This window comes from Triticum aestivum, chromosome 7D (genome assembly GCF_018294505.1).
Source record: "Triticum aestivum cultivar Chinese Spring chromosome 7D, IWGSC CS RefSeq v2.1, whole genome shotgun sequence".
Taxonomy (NCBI): Eukaryota; Viridiplantae; Streptophyta; class Magnoliopsida; order Poales; family Poaceae; genus Triticum; species Triticum aestivum.
The window spans coordinates 632,973,077-632,996,552 of record NC_057814.1 but is presented as its reverse complement, the minus strand read 5'-3'; the positions used below and the strand labels follow the sequence as shown (position 1 = coordinate 632,996,552).

The 23,476-nt window shown below is 49.3% G+C and overlaps 2 protein-coding genes across 3 annotated transcripts; both read left to right on the top strand.

Moving 5' to 3' along the window:
- Positions 1 to 3,837: 3,837 nt before the first annotated feature.
- LOC123166562 (uncharacterized) lies at positions 3,838 to 7,757 on the top strand. 2 transcript variants are annotated; one of them, XM_044584368.1, is made up of 13 exons: positions 3,838 to 4,082; positions 4,169 to 4,291; positions 4,381 to 4,500; positions 4,642 to 4,722; positions 4,823 to 4,941; positions 5,047 to 5,148; positions 5,245 to 5,364; positions 5,461 to 5,514; positions 5,663 to 5,729; positions 5,820 to 5,873; positions 5,972 to 6,046; positions 6,134 to 6,163; positions 6,359 to 7,757. In XM_044584368.1, exons 1-13 carry the CDS (start codon positions 3,987 to 3,989, stop codon positions 6,452 to 6,454), a joined length of 1,137 nt encoding a protein of 378 aa, XP_044440303.1. In that variant the 5' UTR covers positions 3,838 to 3,986; the 3' UTR covers positions 6,455 to 7,757. The 2 variants fall into 2 exon arrangements, with proteins under 2 accessions (XP_044440303.1, XP_044440304.1); XM_044584369.1 differs by lacking the exon at positions 6,134 to 6,163.
- A 164-nt stretch (positions 7,758 to 7,921) lies between these two features.
- On the top strand, positions 7,922 to 21,564 carry LOC123171478 (very-long-chain 3-oxoacyl-CoA reductase 1-like). The gene is made up of 3 exons (XM_044588964.1): positions 7,922 to 7,943; positions 9,207 to 9,623; positions 21,311 to 21,564. Exons 1-3 carry the CDS (start codon positions 7,922 to 7,924, stop codon positions 21,562 to 21,564), a joined length of 693 nt encoding a protein of 230 aa, XP_044444899.1.
- The last annotated feature ends 1,912 nt before the right edge of the window (positions 21,565 to 23,476 follow it).

Below are 23,476 nucleotides of genomic sequence, written 5' to 3'. Positions count from 1 at the left end.
GCCATTGCTGCCGCCGCCGCCTTGCTCCTCATCGTGGGAGATGGCGACGACCTCGCCTTTGACCGCCCGATCCGCCTTCACAAGCTCGGGGTGCTGCCGATGGAGCTCCGCCATGTATTCCTCGTCGGCGGCCTCCGCTGCAATGACCCCCCCTCGCCTCCCGGTGGAGCTCCTGAATCGTCATTGCATCCACCACTCCCAGCGCCACCGGGAGGAGGTGGACCGAGGCCATCCCAAGCGGAAAGCTGACCTTTGCCGCCGCACCGTCGAACTGGACCTGCCACCAGTTGTATTCCAGGGCGGCGAGTTCCACCATGTGGAACGACCCAATCCACTTCTTTGTGTGGGTCCCCGGTCAGTGATCTGGGCCACCCAAGTCCCCCATGCGTGGTAGTGGATGTTGAGGTATTTCTTTTGTGGCTGTCGCGGCGGGGGAAGATCCGGGAAAACGGAGATGTGGGCGAGGGGGGATGTCAGCTCGAGGATGTGGCACGGATCCGAGCTGCGGATTGACGGCGGGGAGCGCCGTCCATGCTGTCCAGCCATTGGGAGGAGAAGGGCAGTCGGGGAACGGCAGCGGGGGGGGGGGGGGGGGGAGGATGGGGGAGGATGAGAGCTAGAGAGGCATGGGATTTTACTTGGCCGCGGAGCGGTGGAGTAAAACTAGGGGTATCGGTTTTACTCCTCTAACAGGTTATTTTTTTACTCCTCTAATGCCAATTAGGGATCGGTTTTACTCCTCTAACAGGTTATTGCAGATCGGCTTGAGTTGCTCTAAGGAGTGGTTTCTCATATTTTGTGACCAAAAACAACAGTTTCGGATATAAACTCCATGCTCATCGGTTGTCTTGTCTGATCAGGCACTAGATGAATATGAACCTTTGATTCCAATGTATAAACTCCATGGCCATCAAATAGCACTTTCAGTTCTCCCACAACGTCAACATCATGCTGTTCCACTACGACCGCGGCACCACGGAGTGGGATGGAGAGTTCGAATGGTCCGAGCAGATTGCTCATGTCAGTGCCAGAAAGCAGACCAAATGGGGCAGTGGATGTACAAACCCAACACCTGGGTTTAAATCCTCACGGAAGCGAATTTAGGTTCCTATTTTATTCTTGAAGACCAGGCTTTTCTGGTACTCACGCATTTATTGAGAACTAGGCTCGGTGCGTAACCGAGATTAAAAATCCTAATACTCATACTTAAAAGGCAGTATGCATCCCTAGTTGGTGCAGAGGCCGGGGAAGTGAAATTCTCCCCCAATTTTAGGGGCCCTTTGGGTCAAAGGAATGTCATCACTCAGAGCGACCCCCTCGCGCCGCCACCCAGGGCGACTCCAGCGAGACCAACTCCTCGCGCCGCCAGCCCTCCCGCGAGGCAGATCTCTGCCACCGCTGCCGCCGGCACTGGCCGCGGTGGTGGCGGCACCCGACGCCTAAAGGGCTAGGGCAGGAGGCAAGCGACAGATCTCCCATCAGGCGGCAGGGGCGCCTTGTGCGGGGTATCTTCGTGCGGCAGCCACGGCGGCGTCCTGGCTGTGCGGTGGCAGCCAGCGAACCCAGGGCTGGCAAGGTCCTCCGGTGGGATTCTCCGCTATGCGATGGGCGGCGGCGGTGGCCGTGGATCTGGCGTCCCGGCCAGATCCGTCGTGGTTTGGCTATGGTCGGCCGGCGGCACGTGATGGGGCCGGGGTGGGGCGGCCGGTGGTCCTCAACCGGCTTTCCTACGACACCATACGTCTACATGGCGAGGGTGTGCTCGGATCCAGTGAGCGCCGAGATCGTCGTGGCGCTACTTCCGGTGAAAATCGCGCCGACTTCGGTCATGGCGGACGATGACGGCGTCTCCGACGCCCCCTGTTGAGGCATCATCATTGCAAACTGCGTCAAACATGATCGGGATGTTCCGAGGGAAACCCTAGATCTGAGTCTACCGGGTCGGACGATGACGGGCCCTTCGGTGTCGTGCTCCCTCCTGAGGGCATCGTTTTGGAGCAGGAGCTGGCTGGAGGGGACGAGGAGGAGCAGTGTTTCATCTACCGCAAGGCCGACGATGGATCCCGGCAGCATGCATGCCGCTGCGGAGTTTCGGCGACAGGTGCGTGTGGATGGATACGTGCAGGATGGTGGCGTTGTCTGGCGCCGTGGTGGCTTCGACGGCAGCTCGACCGGGCAAGGTAGATGCAGCAGTACAGTACTGAAGATGGATTGGTGGCAGGTGGCTGTGGCGGCCTCATACCCGGCAGGTGTCCTGGTTGAGAAGTGCACCGGACTGGTCGGTGCCCCATACCCGGCAGGCATCCTGGTTGGGACCTCCGGTCTTAGATATTAGGTTTGGCGAGGTCTGTTTAGTATTAGGCCCAGACTATTAGCATCCCTTCATCAACTGGATAGGAGTAGCGACAGATGTTGCCTAGACGGTGGCTTTAGTCTTACTGGTGTATGACTTTGTAAGGTCTTCTGTGAATAATTAATAAAATGGCTGCATGCATCGTTCAGATGCAGAGGCCGGAGGTCCTCCTCCATTTCTAAAAATAAAAAAATAAAAAAATGGGGCAGTAACTTTCCACACCTGAGACTTTCTTTCAATCCTAAGTGGTTCTCATTTTCATTAACTATGTACGTAAATGCTTTGGTGCAACATGATTTTGAGTCAACTTCAAAAGAATCCTAACAATTAAAAAATGATTTTTGGCACAAAATTAAATCTCCCGCAAAATAGCTGCGCTTTAGCTATCCGGGAACCTCGCCGCTTCACTATGTCTGTCGCCACGTAATCCTTCAAAAATTCCTCCGAACAGCTCGAAGATCAATGACAATCTCTAGAAATCATCTCTCATGCCGGAAAAATTACCATGACTGCCAGCTATGGCGGCCGCTATAGTTGCTGGGAGAGGCCACCACCAAATTGTTTCTTGTGCGATTTTAATCTTTGATTGTTTTGTGGAGCAGCGAAAAAGGTCCTTCTAACCAAAGGAAGAATTGACTCGTTCAACCCTCCTAAAAGCAACTCCAATAGCTCCCTTATCCATAAAAAATATTGTTTATGGAAAGTTGAGGCAAAAATATCCCTCCAACAGTTGTCGTATATGTAATCATGTATAATTGTATTCAGCTCCGCTCATGTTTACAGGAAGATGACCTTCCCTTATAATTTTGGCGGGCTGAATTACACCTAGATATCCTCGCGCCACCGCCACTGTCCCACACCGTCATGATGCCACACCACCACGCTCCCGCACCACACCGCCACCAGCACCGCCGACCACCGCCACCGTGCCAGCACCAACACCGCCGACCATCGCTACAACGAGTTTCGCCAGCATGCCGACATGCGCCATCGTGCTGCACGTGTCACTGATCGACTTGCGGGTTGTAGGCTATTAGCTAGGCTTTTTAACGGAAAATAAAGAAAAGGATTTTACGGAAAGATATTTACGGGAACCGACAAATATAGGGGTCAGACAACTTCCTGTAAATTATATGATCATCCAATAAAAAGATTTTCATGGGAAGTTTAATTGTTAGGGGAGCTATTGTAATTGCTCTAACTAAGCCAAAACCATTGCAATCCTAATAACTCTGTTGTTGCATATAACCCTATAAACCCTTGGTAGCCCTCAAACCAAATGCCGCGTTGATAGATCTCCTCCAGCAAACTTCTCGATTCCTTCATTTCATCCAATATATAAAATGTGTCGTTTTAGTTGGGTGGAAGAGATTTTCAGAATCACGGGGCACGTGCCCACATTTCCGTTGCTCGAACGAAACAAAGCTACTAGTAAGCACTTGGGTCAGTGTAGAACTAGAAGTCAAACTTACCCCTCTCAAGTATCAAATCTCAATGCATGCTTAGGCTCGATGTTAATTAAAGTCTTCTCCTCGATTCCCCTAAACAAGTCAAGTCTTCTTCTCCACACACACCCGACAAATCAAATCAGGTTCTTTCATGTTCTTTCTTGTATCTTGGTTCGCTACCCAGGATGAAAATGAAAGCAAGCCTGGTTCTAACGACGTTGCTCGCGGCGGCGGTCGGGTTCTTCATCGGCGTTTCCTTTCCTGTGGACATCACACCAAAGGTAAACAAAAGCCATTACTAGTTCTTTAACGGCTAGCTGTCCAGCTTTGCCACCATTAACCAGCTCTGAACGGACTATGCGTGCAGCTTCAGTGTGGCATCCTCCCTTGGAGCAGCAGCTTCAGTCGCAACACCATGTTGGGCAGATTATGGGGAGCGCCGTTCAGGAACAGCAGCTCCGGCACCCCAAATGCAACGGGTTCAGAGCCGGTACATTGCATTTCTGAAGTTTCTGAATGATCCTGTTGTATTTCGTCCCAGCTAAATGCCTGATCTCTTGATCAATCAATGGTTTGTAGCTTGTAGAGGTTGCAACAGCAAGAAACCCTGTAGAAGGGGCGGAGAGGCGGCTGCCTCCAGGGATTGTGGTCTCGGAATCCGATCTTCACCTGCGCAGGCTCTGGGGATCCCCAAAACAGGTCTTTCTTGCGTGTTTAGTTGCTTTTCTGAATCTGAATGAATTCATGCATGACATTGACTGCACTTCACACTTCACTCTGTCTGAGGGATCATGTTTCATTTCTTCTTATTACTTCATGGTTTGATCATGCGATGCGCAGGACAGCCCAGCCCGCAAGTACCTCCTCGCCCTCGCGGTCGGGTATGGTGAGAGAGCCAATGTCAACGCAACTGTCCACAAGGTAACAAGAACTAGCAAGAGGTTCCTCAAGCTAGCACTAGATTTTAAGATGTACAACTCTATGGTCATCAGTTATCTGACCATGATCATCAAATGAGTAGTTCTCCGACAACTTCGACATCGTGCTGTTCCACTATGATGGACGCACTACAGAGTGGGACCAAGAGTTTGAGTGGTCTAAGAAGGTCACTCATGTCAGCGCCAGGAAGCAGACCAAATGGTAAAATAACTAACTGCCTGTCAAAACTTTCCTAATTTCAGTCCTAAGTGAAAACAGGTGCACTGACAATCTTCAGGCCTTTTCCTGAAAATAACAACAATCAAGGTGGTTCGCTAAGAGGTTCCTGCATCCGAGCATCGTCGCGCCCTATGACTACGTGTTCGTTTGGGACGAGGACCTCGGCGTCGACAACTTTGCCGCGGAACCGTGTGTACTCTAGCTATATGCTTTTCTCTGAGCTCTGAATATGTACTGTAGATGATGATGATTAACAGGTAGGTTTCGAATGTGCATTGATTGCAGGTATCTGGACATCGTGAGGAGGCACGGGCTGGAGATCTCGCAGCCGGGGCTGGACGTGACCAAGGGGCCCGCACCGACTTACTACATCACCGCCAGGAAAAACGGCAGCGAGATGCACAAGTAAGCATGCCTTCCATGATGATGCATAGTACATTTCCAGGCAACATGTTAGCACAGTCTGAATTTGGGTTGTTGTCTCTATCATGTCATAAACAGGACAGATGCAGGTGGGGAGCATTGCTCAGACGTGGGCAAGCGCCCGTGCAGCGGGTAATTCTAGTTAGTGAACTGAATTCTTCACTCCGGACGCATTTTGGTTTGCGATTTCTCTTTTCAAAAATGAAGATTTTGTTTGTGATCATCGATCGGTAGGATTGGATGGGATTAATTAAGATGTATGTGTATATTATGGATGCAGGTTCGTGGAGGTGATGGCGCCGGTCTTCTCCAGGGATGCTTGGAGATGCGTGTGGCATATGATCCAGGTGCACTTGTCAAGAAAATAAGTTATTCCTACGGTTGACATTTTTTCACTTGTCTGATCTGAAATGAAGATCGAATGGATTTGACTGCAGAATGACTTTGTCCATGCATGGGGTCTTGACTCCAATTTCTGGAGATGCGTCGATGTAAGCATAATCAGATTATTTGAGCAGCGTTTGGAAACATATAGTATGTCTTTAAGAACAACTCTTTGCACCTTTACTCATCTGAATGAACTTGGCAGGACCCCGAAGAGCAGATCGGTGTCGTAGACGCGCAGTACTTGGTTCATCATGCCGTTCCCACGCTCGAAGGCCAGGTAATTCTCGAATTATTCTCCACGGATTAAACTCCATGCTCGATCACTTAAGAGCTCTCCTCCATCTTCTTTTCTCCCATCATTCAGGGTGAGAAAGAAAAAGGAGGCCGTTTGCAGGTATATGTATTTTTATAGTATTTATTTTATATGTCAATAAAGCATGCTAACAATGAGTGCTAGTCATAGCTAACATATATATGATCGTTAATGAAGAAGGCATTATTGTGTTTAATAACGTCGTTTGAGCAGCTTGAATTTGAATGTCTTTCCACTTATACGTTTAAAATAACTGTGTGTGTTACTTGTTGATAGGTAAAAGCGCGTCAATATGAGGAGATGTTTGCCTTTCGCTCTAGGGTTTCCCGTGCGGACAAGGAAGTTGCCAACAGAACATCAATACAGAACTAGTTTGCGGGATTAGTTGCATACAATATATATGGAAGTCAAATAGTTAAAAGTTTTGACTTCTTTGAATAGAGAAGGATGAGATGCGGTAGGTGATAATACATTGAGTTAATTCCATTTTTTACCCCTCGTTTCGTCCTTTTTGACAGGGATTACCCCATTTAAGCGAAATTCATCCATCTTACCCCATTTAACCAAAATATATGCCAGATTTTACCCCTCTTTAGATTTTTGCTCATTCTGTCAATTGATTCCCACATGATTTACAGGCATTTTTCTTTGTCTGTAGCCAGTTTTATTCACTTCCTCGACCGCACATCCGGTTCGGCTCCAAGCGCTGGAGAAAAATACACTCGGACCTATCTTAATCTGCTCCTCGTTTAGGAATTAGGACCCATCAAATTGATCAATTCCATCGACTCCTTGCCCATGCTAGTTTAGCCATTTTGCGCGCGTGACCTGCTCGTGATCGAGTTTGAGCTGAGCCGCGTGCGCGCGTGTGTGTGACATACTCGGCGTCCTTCTCCTATTCTAGCGCTGCCGCCTCGCCACACTCGCAGCTTATGGTAGCTGCTGCTTGGTCTGCCAGTTGCTGTAGGTGCAAGCTAGCTGTTGCTTGGTCTGTTGTCTGCGTGCTGCTGCTGGTTGGTCTGCTTCGTGTGCCATGTTTTTGTTTTGTGCTTCGCATTAGCCCCTACTGCATACTGTGCGTAGCGCTAGGTGCCACTACTTGCAAAGGCACTTGCAAATTGATGTACGCTATCAAATGTTTGAATTGAGATGCAATACAAGCAGACATTTGTTTTGGTTGACATAACATCTGCAAAGAACGCCCAATTCGTAGAGGAGGCTCGGGAGAGATGCAAAGCGGTTGATGTTCTAGTGGCAGCGGATGCGGTATAACAGGACAAGGAGGAGTAGCGATGGAGGAGGGAGACAGGGAGCGAGATGGAGGAATGACATGGAAGGGGCCTGCGTGATGTAGAACCGAAGAAAGAACCGGGTGTGCAATCGAGCGGGGAAGAAACGGGCTGCAAAAAATAAAAGATTGACAGAATGTGCAAAAAAAAGGGTAAACTCTGGCACAAATTTAGTTAAATGGGGTAAGATGGATGACTTTTGCTTATATGGGGTAATCCTTGTGAAAAAGCACAAAAGAGGGGGTAAAAATGGAATTAACTCTAATACATTCGTTCTTTATGTTTGGAATCATCAAATTTTTTGTTGCTTATTAACACTAGTTCACGTGATAAATATATTCCTTTCATCTTTCAACATCCGGTAGGAGTTTTACCTTTGTTCACCATTTATTCACATATTGGTTGATTTCTAATGATGATAATTATATTATTATTTTTCTTTCCTTTTTGATGTGAAGCGTTTTTACAGCACTCTGGATATGCGTGGTTGAGTGATTGTTTTATCGGCTCACAGTAAATAGTTTTGTAACGAGCCTGAAGTGTGGCATACATGAGGGAGAAGAGGATTGGCGGTGAGGAGGAGGCTTGAGGTGAGGAAGGCGAGGGTTCGGTGAGGTTCAGACTGCGCAAGTTTAGAGATGTTTCTTCGGACTTCTATTACAAGAGATGTTGGTGCTTACACCTAGCCATGGCCCACCTACCGGCCACATACCGAATTGATGTGTGCCAACTTGCTTACCTTGACGACTAAGTCTCTCAGCTGATGAGTGAGACCACGTTTGTTTTAGCTTCAACTACTGTCGAAGCATTTGTGGATTTGTTTCACTGGCAGAATCAGCTTTGCCACTAAAGTACATCGGGGTGTGCTTCAGGAAAATCGTTCAGAATGACCCGATTCAGATTTGTAGAAGTGCATGCTCTAGATAATGCAATCAAAAGACCGATCTGATGGAAAAGACTAGCCAATACATTTATATGTCAACACATTCCCTCACGTGCAGCTCCCTCAGGTCTAAACATGAACCAAAAGTGGGTTGCGATTTAATTACGCCAACCTCTTGGCTCCGATACTATGTAGGTTTTGAGAATTGCACATGCATTGTATTCATCGGGTGTTGTGTATATATACACATACAAGACCTAACCAACTACATATCTATCCCATGATTTAAACAACTAAACAGAATCTACAAAGGTTTAAACCATGGAGAGGTAGAGTAGGCAGAGAGATAAACACATGTGATGTTAGCTATTCTTCACTGCCGACCATAGTTTTAAATAGCCGGCTATAGCTCCGCTATAGCCTTTTCAGCAGGGTGCCGCTAAATGGCTGCATTCACAAATAGCCCGCTATAGTTCCGCTATAGCTGATTTGGAGGTCCGTCGCTATTTTTATATAGCCAGCTATTTAAAACATTGCTGCCGACACTGAGTTGAAATAGCCGTTTGTTTCAGATTTAGCTTTTTCAAAGCTGAGTCTGGTCTCTCGAGCTGAAACAAACAATCCTCATTGCATTGTTTTTTCCCTTGCTCCTTCTCCTTTAGTTGCCAATCTCCATAGCTAGCGTGCATGCCCTGAATGAGGGGAGGTGCAGGCACGAACCCCCCTGCACATATGGATCTAAGAGCATCTCCACCCATGCCCCTGGAACGCCCCTCAGACCACTTTTTTAGCACCGACAACAAAAAATCCTCCCACTCACGCCCCCAAAGCGTCACTTTTAACCGGATTTGAAGAAAAACGACGCCGGCAGTCCCACCCCGAACCCAACCCCCCCCGGGGGGCAGCTGGGCGTGTCGGCGGCTTCTTTTTCTCGCTGCTGGCCCACCCTCAGCCTCCCACCTCCCTCTCTCCTCCCGTGAGGCAGTCCCACTTCATCTTTTTCTCGTCTTCCTCGCCCTCGGCCTCCGCGTCGTTGTTGTATCCGCCGCGACCTTCCTCGCGTGGCTGTACCGCGCGTTCCTCCGGCGGGGGAAGGATCTGGGCCTGCGATACGGCGCGTGGGCGGTGGTCACCGGCGCCACCAACGGCATCGGCCGTGCGTTGGCGCTCGAGCTCGCGCGCAGGGGGCTCCACCTTGTCCTCGTCGGCCGAAACCCCGCCAAGCTGTCCCGCGTCAGCAAGGAGGACAAGGATGTGGCGCCGTCCAAGAGCGTGGTGTTCGACCTCGCAGGCGACGCGAAGGAGCTGTCGCTGGGCGCGGCGATGGTGGCTGTGAAACCCTCGATTCAATCGTACACTAATCATACACGCAAATGTGTATGATCAAGATCAAGGACTCACGGGAAGATATCACAACACAACCCTAGACACAAATTTAAAATAATACAAGCTTTATGTTACAAGCCAGAGGCCTCGAGGGCTCGAATAGATAAGCTCGAAAACACAAGAGTCAGCGGAAGCAACAATATCTGAGTACAGACATAAGTTAGACAAGTTTGCCTTAAGAAGGTTGGCACAAAAACAGCAACGATCGAAAAGGCAAGGCCTCCTGCCTGGGAGCCTCCTAACTACTCCTGACCGTCGGCGGTCTCCACGTAGTAGTAAGCACCCTCGGGGTAGTAGTAGTCATCGGTGGTGTCGTCTGGATCCTGGGCTCCACCATCTGGTTGCATCAACCGGAAAGAAGAAGAAAGCGGGGAAAGGGAAGCAAAGCAACCGTGAGTACTCATCCAAAGTACTCGCAAGCAAGGATCTACAGTACATATGCATCGGTATCAACGAAAAGGGTTGTATCTGTGGACTGGACTGCAGAATGCCAGAAGAGAAGGGGAAAGCCTAGCCTATCGAAGACTAGCATCTTCTGGAAACCACCATCTTGCAGCAACCGGAGGGAGTAGAATAGCATAAAGTAAAGTAGTAGAAGTGTTATCAACCTCGGCCAGAGATCCTTTCTTGACTCCCTGCGAGAAAGCAATCCCAGAGCCATACTATCCAGTTCCAATCATAATCCAATTCTCATATCCATGTCTCATCTCAAGTATCCAGTTCTAGTTGTATCGATCGGGATACAACTCCAAGTGTCTGTTACCGTAGGATAGGCTATCGATAGATGTTTTCTTCCCTGCAGGGGTGCACCAACTTACCCACCACGCTCGATTAACTCCGGCCGGACACACTTTCCTGGGTCATGCCCGGCCTCGGCCAAACAATACGCCGCAACCCGACCTAGGCTTAATAGAGAGGTCAAGCACGCCGGACTAAACCTATGCCCACAGGGGTCATGGGCCATCGCCCCGGGAACTCCTGCATGTTGCGTGGGCGGCCGGTGAGCAGACCTAGCTACCTCCTTAAAAAAAGGCAGGAGCTTACCAGTCCAACCCGGCGCGCGCCGCTCAGTCGCATGACGTCTATTAAGCTTCGGCTGATGCATACGACGCAGAACGCCCATACAATGCCCACGTGATGGTTAGTGCTATCAGGCCAGAGGCCCCTCGGATCAAATATCCAAATCGTAGTGGATTAGGAATGCGCGGTAACAAGCAGAGACTCACGAAAGATGTGACCCCGTTGCCCGTCTCGAGGACTTGCGGCAAGGGCTAGGAATGCCCGGCCACACCTCGTAATTATCTCGCGGGCACCTTCCAGGTCAACCCAACTTCACATCACTCGCAAGCAAGCTCGCGCGGGTACCCCTCAGGGTCGACCCGTCTTTAGTAACATGGTTCAGTGTAAAGTCATAGTAACCATAGTAACCGTGTGTCTAACACCATGAGGAAAACCTGAGGAATCACCCTTGATGGATTCCACTTGATGTAATCATCAAGGTGAACGTAAGAGGAATCACCCCCGAGGTTCACACTTGAGGGGTTGCACGGCAGAGTCGTATCGGAAGTGGTTAAGGCGGAATCACCCTCGATGACCACGACCGAATAGCTACACTACAGGGTTAACATCAGAAGTGCTGTAGAGGTCTCACCCTCGGCACTCGATAGTAACCCAGTAGTGTCGAGCAACTAAGGGGAAAGTGATGTGCGGTGCCGGGGCCTGGTCTTCGATCCCGTTGATCGGGTCTTCAATGATGAAGCAGGGGCAACAAGGACAAGGTGGGGGTCACTGATGGATCACTAACCAACCTATACTAAGCAGTTTTAAGATAAGCAGGCAGGGTACAATGAGCAGGTTACAAAAGCAGGCTATGCATCAGAATAGGAGCAAACAATAACAGTAGCAAAATCTAATGCAAGCATGATAGAATCGAATGGGCGATATCGGGATGATCAAAGGGGGGGCTTGCCTAGTTGCTCTGGCAAGGAGGGGTCGTTGTCGACGTAGTCGATCACAGGGGCGACATCGGTCTGGGGGTCTACCGGAGAGAAGAGGGGGAAGAAACAGTAAATATAAAGCAAACAAAGCATCACAAAGCATAACAAGACGGAAAGCAGAACTAGGGTCGACCTAACGTAGTACTGAACGATATAGGTGAAGGGGGGAAATCAACCAGGAATGTATTCCCGGTATCGGACTTGTGTTAGACAGATGACCGGAGGGGGAATGTTCCATGTTCAGCATGCTAGAGGCATGTGACAGATGAATGGACCGCGTATTCGGATTCATCTCGTCGTTCTGAGCAACTTTCATCTAGAAAACATTTTCATCCGAGCTACGGTTTATTTTCTATGATTTTTCAAAGATTTGAACATTAATCTGAAATTATTTTAAAATTAACAGAAAAGGAATATGACATCAGCATGACGTATGTGTGACGTCAGCAGTCAACAGTCCGGTTGACTGGTCAAAACTGACATGCGGGACCTATCTGTCATAGACAGTGGGTTAAACAGAGTTCAAACTAATCTAAATTTAGTTAGTAAAACTACTGGGCCCACCTGTCAGTGTCTAGTTAAGCTAATTAATTTATTTTAAAATCCTTTAGCTATTCAGTGGAGGTGGGGCCCATTTGTCAGCAGCTGGGCTGGTCCAGTCAGCAGAGCTGACCGGTCAACAAGTTAAGGCGGGGCCAGCAGGGACCACTGGTCAGCGACCCAGCGGGTGGCCCCGGAGTGGCCACGTCGGCGGGCCAGTGCCGGAGTGGCTCCGGCGACCAAGGCAATGGCGGCGCCCTGCCGGAGTTGGCCGGAGCCGCGCTACAGGGGGCCTTCGGACCTGCGGCTTGGACCTAAGGGTGCGGCCCTGTGCCGCGCACACGATGTTGACGACGACCGGCGTCGGGGACGACCGGAGCATCGCCGGCGTCGAGGTTTGCGGTCGCTAGAGTTGGGCAAGGATGGAGTCGGCGACAGGGGGCACGAACGGACGCGAGGGTGGGCTCTTTTGAATGTCGGGTCGACACCGCGTGAAGTGGTGGTAATAGGCAACGCTGGGGAGGCCGGAGCTGGCCGAAGCAGCGACGGGGAGCAGCGGTGGCGCTCGGGCCCCGTTCGAATCGCAGCGGGAGCGGCCTAGGCGTGCGGTTGGGGCTGCGGCTCGGTGCTGTGCGCGCCCTGGCGGGCGCCAGTGACTCGCGCGGGGGTGCGGGAGCGCGCACGGCGCGCGGACGGCGACCATGGTGGGCGGCGGAGGTCGGCAATGCGGTGGAGCGGCTACGGCTTGGCAGAGGGACAGGGGAGAGCGAGGAGAGGAGGGCGAGCTCACAGTGGAGCCGTAGGGAGTGGTAGCGAGCTCAAGGAGGGTGCGTGGTAGCCGGAATCGGTGACGAACGCCGACGATCTGAAGGTTGAAGACGAAGGGCGTGGCGGCGATGCAGTGCAGCTCCAGTCGCATGGACGGGCTCAGTCGACGTGGAAGAAGGCGGCGCAGTTGTTGGATGTCCTCCAGGGCGTCGGGGAGGCTGGTGGCCGCGGGTACTAACGGCGACAGCCGCGCCAGCCCCTTCTCTAGATCGACGGAGAGGGAGAGGTAGAGAGGGGAGAGCGAGAGGATAAGGGGAAGCGCGAGGGGCAAGTGGGGTTGGGGAGACGAGGGGAGCCCGTGGCTTTGCCCTTATCCCCTCCGGCGCCGCCGGCGAGGCGGTCTGGCGGGAGCGCGCTCGGGCGCTCGGTCGCTGCAGCAGTGAAAGGGGGAACGACCGCGAGGCGTTGCCCAACCGGCTGGGCCTGCTGGGCTAGGACCCAGTGGGGCAGGGGGGCTTCTCCTTTTTTTTGCTCTTTTCCTATTTTTTTACAAAAGAAAAGCTTTGCAATATTTGAGCTGCCCAAAAGGATTCTGTAAAATGTGGGACTTGGCCACATAATTACATTGCCCTAGTTGGCACTGCCAAAAAGGATTGTGAGGCTTTTGAAATAGTTTGCCACTTTTATAATTAAAAAAAGGCATTTAAACTATTTGTTTTAGCCACTGTTTATCCAGTTTAGGCCACTTAGACATTTTGCAAAAATGTTGGTTCACCACCAATATTTGTTATGAATTACATGGCACAAGATGAACATTTTAGACTTCATGTATGAGAAGTTTGAATTTTGACGTTAAATTGGATTTGAATTAGAATTGTGATTTGGATCAGGTGAAGATTAGCAACAGTAACATTATGACATGGAACCATTAACAGGGGATTACTGTAGCATGACACTGGGGTTGTTACAAATCTCCCCCACTACAAGAAATCTCGTCCCGAGATTTAAGTGGGGAAGTAAAGAGTAACTTCGAGAGAACTGACCCTTATAGGGTTAATTATCTGGTGAACAATTCAGGGAATGAGGTGAAAGTATCTCTCGAGTTGAAACTTAATAAAACATCGAGAGCAAAGTATGAAGGTACCATAAGAAGTTTCAAGCGAGCAGCCAATCGTTCGATGCCTAATAAAAAGGTGAAAGGGTTTTAGAACAACGGAAATAAGATTGTGTTTGATACGAGAGTTGATCATCTCTAAGAAGGTGGCTCGTGATTAGCATATGAAGCCAAGTGTGAGGAATAACTTTGGAAATAGGGGTGTACGGTAGAGTCAGGTTTCGATCCTGTGGAACTGTGGGTTAAAGTAGTAGGAAGGGCGATGATAGCAAGGCATGTCAGAGCATAGACTGTCAATTATGTTCGCAACAACGTTGGTACCAAGGGCGAGGGACGAAGAGAACCATTTTCCTGCTCGTTAAGACGAGGCGGACCAATATGCAAAGTTCTCATCCATCGGTGGCTACCGGAAAGTCATCAACAATAGTAACAAGGTCTTACTGACAGAGCTTGTACATCGAGGTGTCTACATAAGCAGGGAATTATCTCTGCTCAGACAAGTTAGATTACAAGAAAGGTGAAACAAAACAATGGAAAGGAAAATGTGATTATTATGATAATCAGACCAATGGAAAGGAAAGGTGTTTATACCCAAGTATTGGAGTATAACTTTCCCAAGGAAAGGCAGAGCATGATAGGGCTCCAAGTATTAAACCATTTAGTCAAAGGGGCAAGGAATTTATGAGTTTTACCCATACAACGGTGTCCGGATGATAGATCCAGAACCTTTGGTAATGTGCTACCAATGTTTTTGCCGATATTTGGAATACCACAGTCATGCTTCGTGGTAGCATTGATTTGGTGTTTCTAGTAAGGTTGGATCTAAAGATCACAAGAGATACAAAGGAACATTTCCAAGATTATCTTGGAACGTAAGGAATAACCGAACACAACCAGGTCTGTGTTGGCAGAAAGTCAAGGATGTCGTCGATGATATCACAAATCATCGAAGAGCAAGGATGGTATTTCTCAACATGAATTCGATTGACATCTCTGAACAAATCAAAGTGTTGACGGTGATCATGACAAATTTTGTCGGGAGATTCTAGGAAGATGTCATCGAGCAGCGACGACAACAAACAAAAAGGGTAGATGAAGTGAAAGGCCATGAGAACCACGGATTCGACACAAGCTCGAAATCAAACTTGTTGTTCGAGATGAAATGATAGGATGAGGAAGATCGACGTAAGCTTAGCTCGTCGTCGGAAGTTGTGCTCCGGGAAGAAGGACCGGGTAGCATAGTTAAAATTAGCACGATAATGATATGGCCGATCAGGCTAAGAATGATGTGATGGAGTATCATTCCAATGAGAATTCACAAGAGGTAGTGCAATGACACAATATCCTCGAGATAACAAGGGGCAATACTCGAGGTAGATCAAAAATAGAGGTTTGACAGATGAAATGATCTGCAGAAGACAAGTATTTTAACTTGTCCGGGAAATGGAATTAAGGAGAAACTATAGTCGGAACCACGGTTATGAATGATCAAACCACCGATACAAGATGAACTTATAACAAGGGGTAATCATTTTTACGAGCATCTTCCACGATAAGTTCTACATCGGGTCCATGGGCATGAACACAAAGGTTCAAGGTCGACTCCCACTTCTTCAATGCATAACCTTTCATTCACTCCTCGTTTTTCGAAGAATTGTAGTGCAGAGGATTTACCTGGCGAAGTACCAGAAGAGTAAAACTCATGAGAACTCTCGGGTTCGCACGGATTATGGAAGGCATAAGTTCAACCCATCGGGGCATTTTTACGAATCTATACAACCATCAACAAAGCAAAAGATACGAGTTCAAAAGCAGTGTATCGGAGTCAAAGCAGATGATACAATTTACCGAAGGTATTATGTATCAGGGAAAAACTCACAAGACTTTGGATGTGAAGGACATTGTCGGATAACAACCCAGCAATGGATCTGGCGATTCACGACGGAGTTGATGTGAGTATCGGTAATCAATCAGATGAAGAAGGGGATGCAAATGCATCGGCTTATAGAAACGTCTGAATGATTCGATGCTTGGGTACAAAGGAAATTATGATTTCAAGACGAAGGATCAGAAGCAGAGGCTCTGATCAAAAGATGAGTAAGTTGAATAGACTTAGAGGTGTACCCGATCAAATCTGGATTGGGCAAGAACCAGCTCATATCTGGAAGGATGTCTGAGCTGGAAAGAAAATTTCCAAGGATTAATTGATGATTGCGAGTATTCGCACACACGCTGAATCCATAGGAACAGAATGTCAATCACAAAGAATTTTAAAGAATATTGCTAGACATATGGAATTAATCTTAATGCAAGCAGGCAAGGAGAATCAAGAGCAATAGGCTTGAGAGGATTTTGAAAGATCAGATAGCATTTTCAGGTATTTTGGAAAGCATATGAACAACTGGGGATGAACGAACCCCGGTTAAGTGAATTATCCATAGTGCAAAAGAAGCTGCAAAGCAGAAGGCACAAAGGATTCTCGAAACAACGGAGAGTATTAGGGGTATCTTGTAACAACAGGAACAACTGGGGAAGAATGTACAAGCGGCAAGGATGTTATTCACGGGGATTATCGATGGTCAGGAACTGCGAAGCAGTGGGCACAGGGCCTCGGGAAACATCGAGGAGTATCTGCAGAATCTTGTGGCAAAGCAAGCGATCATCTGTAGTGAAGGGGCTCTTCGGGAAGAAGTGGTTACGAGATCCTAGAGTCAGAGTTAGTAAAATCTTTAACCCGAATAGATGAGAGATCGAGTCCCAGAGTATAGACGAGGAATAAAAAGATCCTAATACCACCCAATTGGCGACGTGGGCCCGTAAGCCACACAGCCATGTTAGTAAAAGTTTTTTTAAGTGACTAGACTCAACTTCGGCCAAGGAGTTGGAAAGGGGGCTACCTACAGGCAGTCGGCTCTGATACCAACTTGTGACACCCTTGATTCAATCGTATACTAATCATACACGCAAATGTGTATGATCAAGATCAAGGACTCACGGGAAGATATCACAACACAACCCTAGACACAAATTTAAAATAATACAAGCTTTATGTTACAAGCCAGAGGCCTCGAGGGCTCGAATAGATAAGCTCGAAAACACGAGAGTCAGCGGAAGCAACAATATCTGAGTACAGACATAAGTTAGACAAGTTTGCCTTAAGAAGGTTGGCACAAAAATAGCAACGATCGAAAAGGCAAGGCCTCCTGCCTGGGAGCCTCCTAACTACTCCTGACCGTCGGTGGTCTCCACGTAGTAGTAAGCACCCTCGGGGTAGTAGTAGTCATCGGTGGTGTCGTCTGGATCCTGGGCTCCACCATCTGGTTGCACCAACCGGAAAGAAGAAGAAAGGGGGGAAAGGTGAAGCAAAGCAACCGTGAGTACTCATCCAAAGTACTCGCAAGCAAGGATCTACAGTACATATGCATCGGTATCAATGAAAAGGGTTGTATCTGTGGACTGGACTGCAGAATGCCAAAAGAGAAGGGAAAAGCCTAGCCTATCGAAGACTAGCATCTTCTGGAAACCACCATCTTGCAGCAACCGGAGGGAGTAGAATAGCATAAAGTAAAGTAGTAGAAGTGTTATCAACCTCGGCCAGAGATCCTTTCTTGACTCCCTGCGAGAAAGCAATCCCAGAGCCATACTATCCAGTTCCAATCATAATCCAATTCTCATATCCATGTCTCATCTCAAGTATCCAGTTCTAGTTGTATCGATCGGGATACAACTCCAAGTGTCCGTTACCGTAGGACAGGCTATCGATAGATGTTTTCTTCCCTGCAGGGGTGCACCAACTTACTCACCACGCTTGATTAAATCCGGCCGAACACACTTTCCTGGGTCATGCCCGGCCTCGGCCAAACCATACGCCGCAACCCGACCTAGGCTTAATAGAGAGGTCAAGCACGCCGGACTAAACCTATACCCCCAGGGGTCATGGGCCATCGCCCCGGGAACTCCTGCACGTTGCGTGGGCGGCCGGTGAGCAGACCTAGCTACCTTCTTTAAAAAAGGCAGGAGCTTACCAGTCCAACCCGGCGCGCGCCGCTCAGTCGCATGACGTCTATTAAGCTTCGGCTGATGCATACGACGCAGAACGCCCATACTATGCCCACGTGGTGGTTAGTGCTATCAGGCCAGAGGCCCCTCGGATCAAATACCCAAATCGTAGTGGATTAGGAATGCGCGGTAACAAGCAGAGACTCACGAAAGATGTGACCCCGTTGCCCCATTGCCCCGTCTCAAGGACTTGCGGCAAGGGCTAGGAATGCCCGGCCACACCTCGTAATTATCTCGCGGGCACCTTCCAGGTCAACCCGACTCCACATCACTCGCAAGCAAGCTCGCGCGGGTACCCCTCAGGGTCGACCCGTCTTTAGTAACATGGTTCAGTGTAAAGTCATAGTAACCGTGTGTCTAACACCATGAGGAAAACCTGAGGAATCACCCTTGATGGATTCCACTTGATGTAATCATCAAGGTGAACGTAAGAGGAATCACCCCCGAGGTTCACACTTGAGGGGTTGCACGACAGAGTCGTATCGGAAGTGGTTAAGGCGGAATCACCCTCGATGACCACGACCGAATAGCTACACTACAGGGTTAACATCAGAAGTGCTGTAGAGGTCTCACCCTCGGCACTCGATAGTAACCCAGTAGTGTCGAGCAACTAAGGGGAAAGTGATGTGCGGTGCCGGGGCCTGGTCTTCGATCCCGTTGATCGGGTCTTCAATGATGAAGCATGGGCAACAAGGACAAGGTGGGGGTCACTGATGGATCACTAACCAACCTATACTAAGCAGTTTTAGGATAAGCAGGCAGGGTACAATTAGCAGGTTACAAAAGCAGGCTATGCATCAGAATAGGAGCAAACAATAACAGTAGCAAAATCTAATGCAAGCATGATAGAATCGAATGGGCGATATCGGGATGATCAAAGGGGGGGCTTGCCTGGTTGCTCTGGCAAGGAGGGGTCGTCGTCGACGTAGTCGATCACAGGGGCGACATCGGTCTTGGGGTCTACCGGAGAGAAGAGGGGGAAGAAACAATAAATATAAAGCAAACAAAGCATCACAAAGCATAACAAGACGGAAAGCAGAACTAGGGTCGACCTAACGTAGTACTGAACGATATAGGTGAAGGGGGGAAATCAACCAGGAATGTATTCCCGTACCGGACTTGTGTTAGACAGATGACCGGAGGGGGAATGTTCCATGTTCAGCATGCTAGAGGCATGTGACAGATGAATGGACCGTGTATTGGGATTCGTCTCGTCGTTCTGAGCAACTTTCATGTAGAAAACATTTTCATCCGAGCTACGGTTTATTTTCTATGATTTTTCAAAGATTTCAACATTATTCTGAAATTATTTTAAATTAGCAGAAAAGGAATATGACATCAGCAGACGTCAGCAGTCAACAGTCCGGTTGACTGGTCAAAACTGACATGCGTGACCCACCTGTCGTAGACAGTGGGTTAAACAGAGTTCAAACTAATCTAAATTTAGTTAGGAAAACTACTGGGCCCACCTGTCAGTGTCTAGTTAAGCTAATTAATTTATTTTAAAATCCTTTAGCTATTTAGTGGAGGTGGGGCCCATTTGTCAGCAGCTGGGCTGGTCCAGTCAGCAGAGCTGACCGGTCAACTGGTTAAGGCGGGGCCAGCAGGGACCAATGGTCAGCGACCCAGCGGGTGGCCCCGGAGTGGCCACGTCGGCGGGCCGGTGCCGGAGTGGCTCCGGCGACCAAGGCAATGGCTTCACCCTGCCGGAGTTGGCCGGAGCCGTGCTACAGGGGGCCTTCGGACCTGCGGCTTGGACCTAAGGGTGCGGCCCCGTGCCGCGCACACGATGGTGACGACGACCGGCGTCGGGGACGACCGGAGCATCGCCGGCGTCGAGATTTGCGGTCGCTGGAGTTGGGCGAGGATGGAGTCGGCGACAGGGGGCACGAACGGAGGCGCGGGTGGGCTCTTTTAAATGTCGGGTCGACGCCGCATGAAGTGGTGGTAATAGGCAACGCTGGGGAGGCCGGAGCTGGCCGGAGCAGCGACGGGGAGCGGCGGTGGCGCTCGGGCCCCGTTCGAATCGCAGCGGGAGCGGCCTAGGCGTGCGGTTGGGGCTGCGGCTCGCTGCTGTGCGCGCCCTGGAGGGCGCCAGTGACTCGCGCGGGGGTGCGGGAGCGCGCACGGCGCGCGGACGGCGACCATGGCGGGCGGCGGAGGTCGGCAATGCGGTGGAGCGGCTACGGCTTGGCAGAGGGTCAGGGGAGAGCGAGGAGAGGACGGCAAGCTCACATTGGAGCCGTAGGGAGTGGTAGCGAGCTCAAGGAGGGCGCGTGGTAGCCGGAATTGGTGACGAACGCCGACGATCCGAAGGTTGAAGACGAAGGGCGTGGCGGCGATGCAGTGCAGCTCCAGTCGCACAGACGGGCTCAGTCGACGTGGAAGAAGGCGGCGCAGTTGTTGGATGTCCTCCAGGGCGTCGGGGAGGCTGGTGGCCGCGGGTACTAACGGCGACAGCCGCGCCAGCCCCTTCTCCAGATCGACGGAGAGGGAGAGGTAGAGAGGGGAGAGCGAGAGGATAAGGGGAAGCGCGAGGGGCAAGTGGGGTTGGGGAGACGAGGGGAGCCCATCGCTTTGCCCTTATCCCCTCCGGCGCCGCCGGCGAGGCGGTCTGGCGGGAGCGCGCTCGGGCGCTGCAGCAGTGAAAGGGGGAACGACCCCGAGGCGTTGCTCGACCGGCTGGGCCTGCTGGGCTAAGACCCAGTGGGGCAGGGGGGCTTCTCCTTTTTTTTGCTCTTTTCCTATTTTTTTACAAAAGAAAAGCTTTGCAATATTTGAGCTGCCCAAAAGGATTCTGTAAAATGTGGGACTTGGCCACATAATTACATTGCCCTAGTTGGCACTGCCAAAAAGGATTGTGAGGCTTTTGAAATAGTTTGCCACTTTTATAATTAAAAAAAGGCATTTAAACTATTTGTTTTAGCCACTGTTTATCCAGTTTAGGCCACTTAGACATTTTGCAAAAATGTTGGTTCACCACCAATATTTGTTATGAATTACATGGCACAAGATGAACATTTTAGACTTCATGTATGAGAAGTTTGAATTTTGACGTTAAATTGGATTTGAATTAGAATTGTGATTTGGATCAGGTGAAGATTAGCAACAGTAACATGATGACATGGCACCATTAACAGGGGATTACTGTAGCATGACACTGGGGGTGTTACAAATCTCCCCCACTACAAGAAATCTCGTCCCGAGATTTAAGTGGGGAAGTAAAGAGCAACACCGGCGCGACGTACCCTTGCACGGCCTACTTCTATGAGGTGGAGACCCCGGTGTGGGAGGGCGTGGTGCGGGTGAACGTGGAGGCGGCCACGCGGATCTCGCGCGCCGTCGTGCCAGCGATGGCGGGCAAGGGGAGGGGCGCCATCGTCAATGTCGGGTCCGGGTCGTCCGTGGTGGTGCCGGCATTCCCGTTCTACGCCGTGTACCACTAGTAGAAAAATAGCCTTTAGTCCCGGTTTACTAAAGCCTCCCCCTTTAGTCCCGGTTCTTACACGAACCGGGACTAAAGGCCCTCCACGTGGCCGCTGCCTGGAGGTCCACCTTTAGTCCCGGTTGGTAACACCAACCAGTACTAAAGGAAATTTTATGATTTTTTTATTTTTTTGATTTTTTTTTTGATTTTCAAATTTCTGAATTATTTTAACCTCTAATCGCTAATCACCCCTCATTACTGCTCAATTTAACCTCTAATCTCTAATCACCCCTCATCATCTAACTTCCCGGACGGTCACCCATCCTCTCACTACTCCAGTCTGAGCACGCTTAACTTCCGGGTTCTACTCTCCCTCGTTTCCAAGTCCGCACTTGTTGTTTTCCTCACAATAGTAACATGTCAATCCTATTAAACTCTCAGGAATTTAGCTTGAGCATGAAGTCACACATTTCACTGTTTGAGTTTGAAACTATTGTTCTAAAAAACAATAATTATTTAGTAACACTAATATTTCTTGAATAAGTAGTTTGACCACAGTTTGACCACAGTTTGTCCAAAATTCAAAAAAACTAAAATAATTATTTAGTAACACTAATATTTCTTGAATAATTAGTTTGACCATAGTTTGACCAGATTTGACCAAAATTCAGAAAAACTGAAATAATTTTTTAGTAACACTAATATTCTTGAATAATAATTTAGTAACACTAATACTTCTTGAATAAGTAGTTTGACGATAGTTTGACCAGATTTAACAAAAATTTAAAAAAAAACAGAAATTTGAGCATAACTTTTTTTCCTTTTAGAATTTGAGGATTCTAAAAATTTGCAAACAAGCCGTAGGTTGTCAAAATCGGATGTGGATTTTCGTGCTGAACATTTTGATATATTATAATTTTTTTCTGACATCGGATGCAAAAGTTATAGCCGTTTTACATTTTCCCTACACTTTTTGCAAAACATGTCCAAATTTAAGTTTTTAAATTTTCCTAACTAGTACATGTAGTAACATAACTACATCTGAAAGGATTTTAATTTTTGAAGTTTTTATCATTTTCTTTTGCTTTTTACAAAACTGAAAAGGCGATCGGGGGGGTGGGTGGGTGGGTAGAGTTTGAAAATGGGACCTTTAGTACCGGTTCGTGCCATGAACCGGTACTAATGGCTCAAACCCCATTAGTACCGGTTGGTGGCTCGAACCGGGACTAAAGGTGTAACCTTTAGTACCGGTTGGTGCCACGAACCGGTACTAATGGGCATCGCACCCTTTAGTCCCGGTTCGTGGCACCAACCGGGACTAAAGGTCCCATTTGAACCGGGAGTAATGCCTGTACGGTGCCCTAGCCGCTCGAACCGGGACTAATGCTCACATTAGTCCCGGTTCGTAATGCAACCGGGATTAATGCTCTTTTCTGGCCGAACCAAAGCCCTGTTTTCTACTACTGTACGCGGCCGGGCGGAGCACCTTCTCCACCGGCGCGCTCCGCCTGCTCGAGGTCGTACGCCTCTCCGCCAAGACCAAGCCCATGCGCGTTCCCCCACCGCGGCGAGAACTTCGTCACCCGCAAGATCATCCGCGCCATCGGCCGCATCAAGGTGGGGCTTGGGGGTGGACACGGTTGGGAAATTTTTTATCCCCGGGCCAAAATCTTCGCCGGCAGCCCCCCAGGCGGCAAAAAAATTCCTCCTGAGGGGCTCAACCGCTGGAGATGCTCTAATCAGTTTTAGTCCTAAACCGGTGTTGTGTTAGCCAAGGTAGCGGACATAACGTCATTAGGGTGGAAATATGGAAAGGGACCTCCTACTTGATGCCCGTTGGCGTAAAATAGTCGAGGTTGCACGTCAAAAAAAGAATAGTAGAGGTTGCGCCTGAAGCGATGCGCAATGGGCATGCCCACTCTACCGAGCAC

What these genes read in the sequence shown, in the direction of transcription:
- LOC123166562 (XM_044584368.1), top strand. Translation starts at nt 3,987, where the DNA reads ATGAAAATGAAAGCAAGCCTGGTTCTAACGACGTTGCTCGCGGCGGCG. An exon ending in AACGGCAGCGAGATGCACAA is followed by an intron (nt 5,365 to 5,460) that starts GTAAGCATGCCT and finishes TGTCATAAACAG; the next exon opens with GACAGATGCAGGTGGGGAGC. An exon ending in GCGTGTGGCATATGATCCAG is followed by an intron (nt 5,730 to 5,819) that starts GTGCACTTGTCA and finishes ATTTGACTGCAG; the next exon opens with AATGACTTTGTCCATGCATG.
- LOC123171478 (XM_044588964.1), top strand. Translation starts at nt 7,922, where the DNA reads ATGAGGGAGAAGAGGATTGGCG. An exon ending in GAGGGAGAAGAGGATTGGCG is followed by an intron (nt 7,944 to 9,206) that starts GTGAGGAGGAGG and finishes GCCCACCCTCAG; the next exon opens with CCTCCCACCTCCCTCTCTCC. An exon ending in ATCGTACACTAATCATACAC is followed by an intron (nt 9,624 to 21,310) that starts GCAAATGTGTAT and finishes CCCCACTACAAG; the next exon opens with AAATCTCGTCCCGAGATTTA.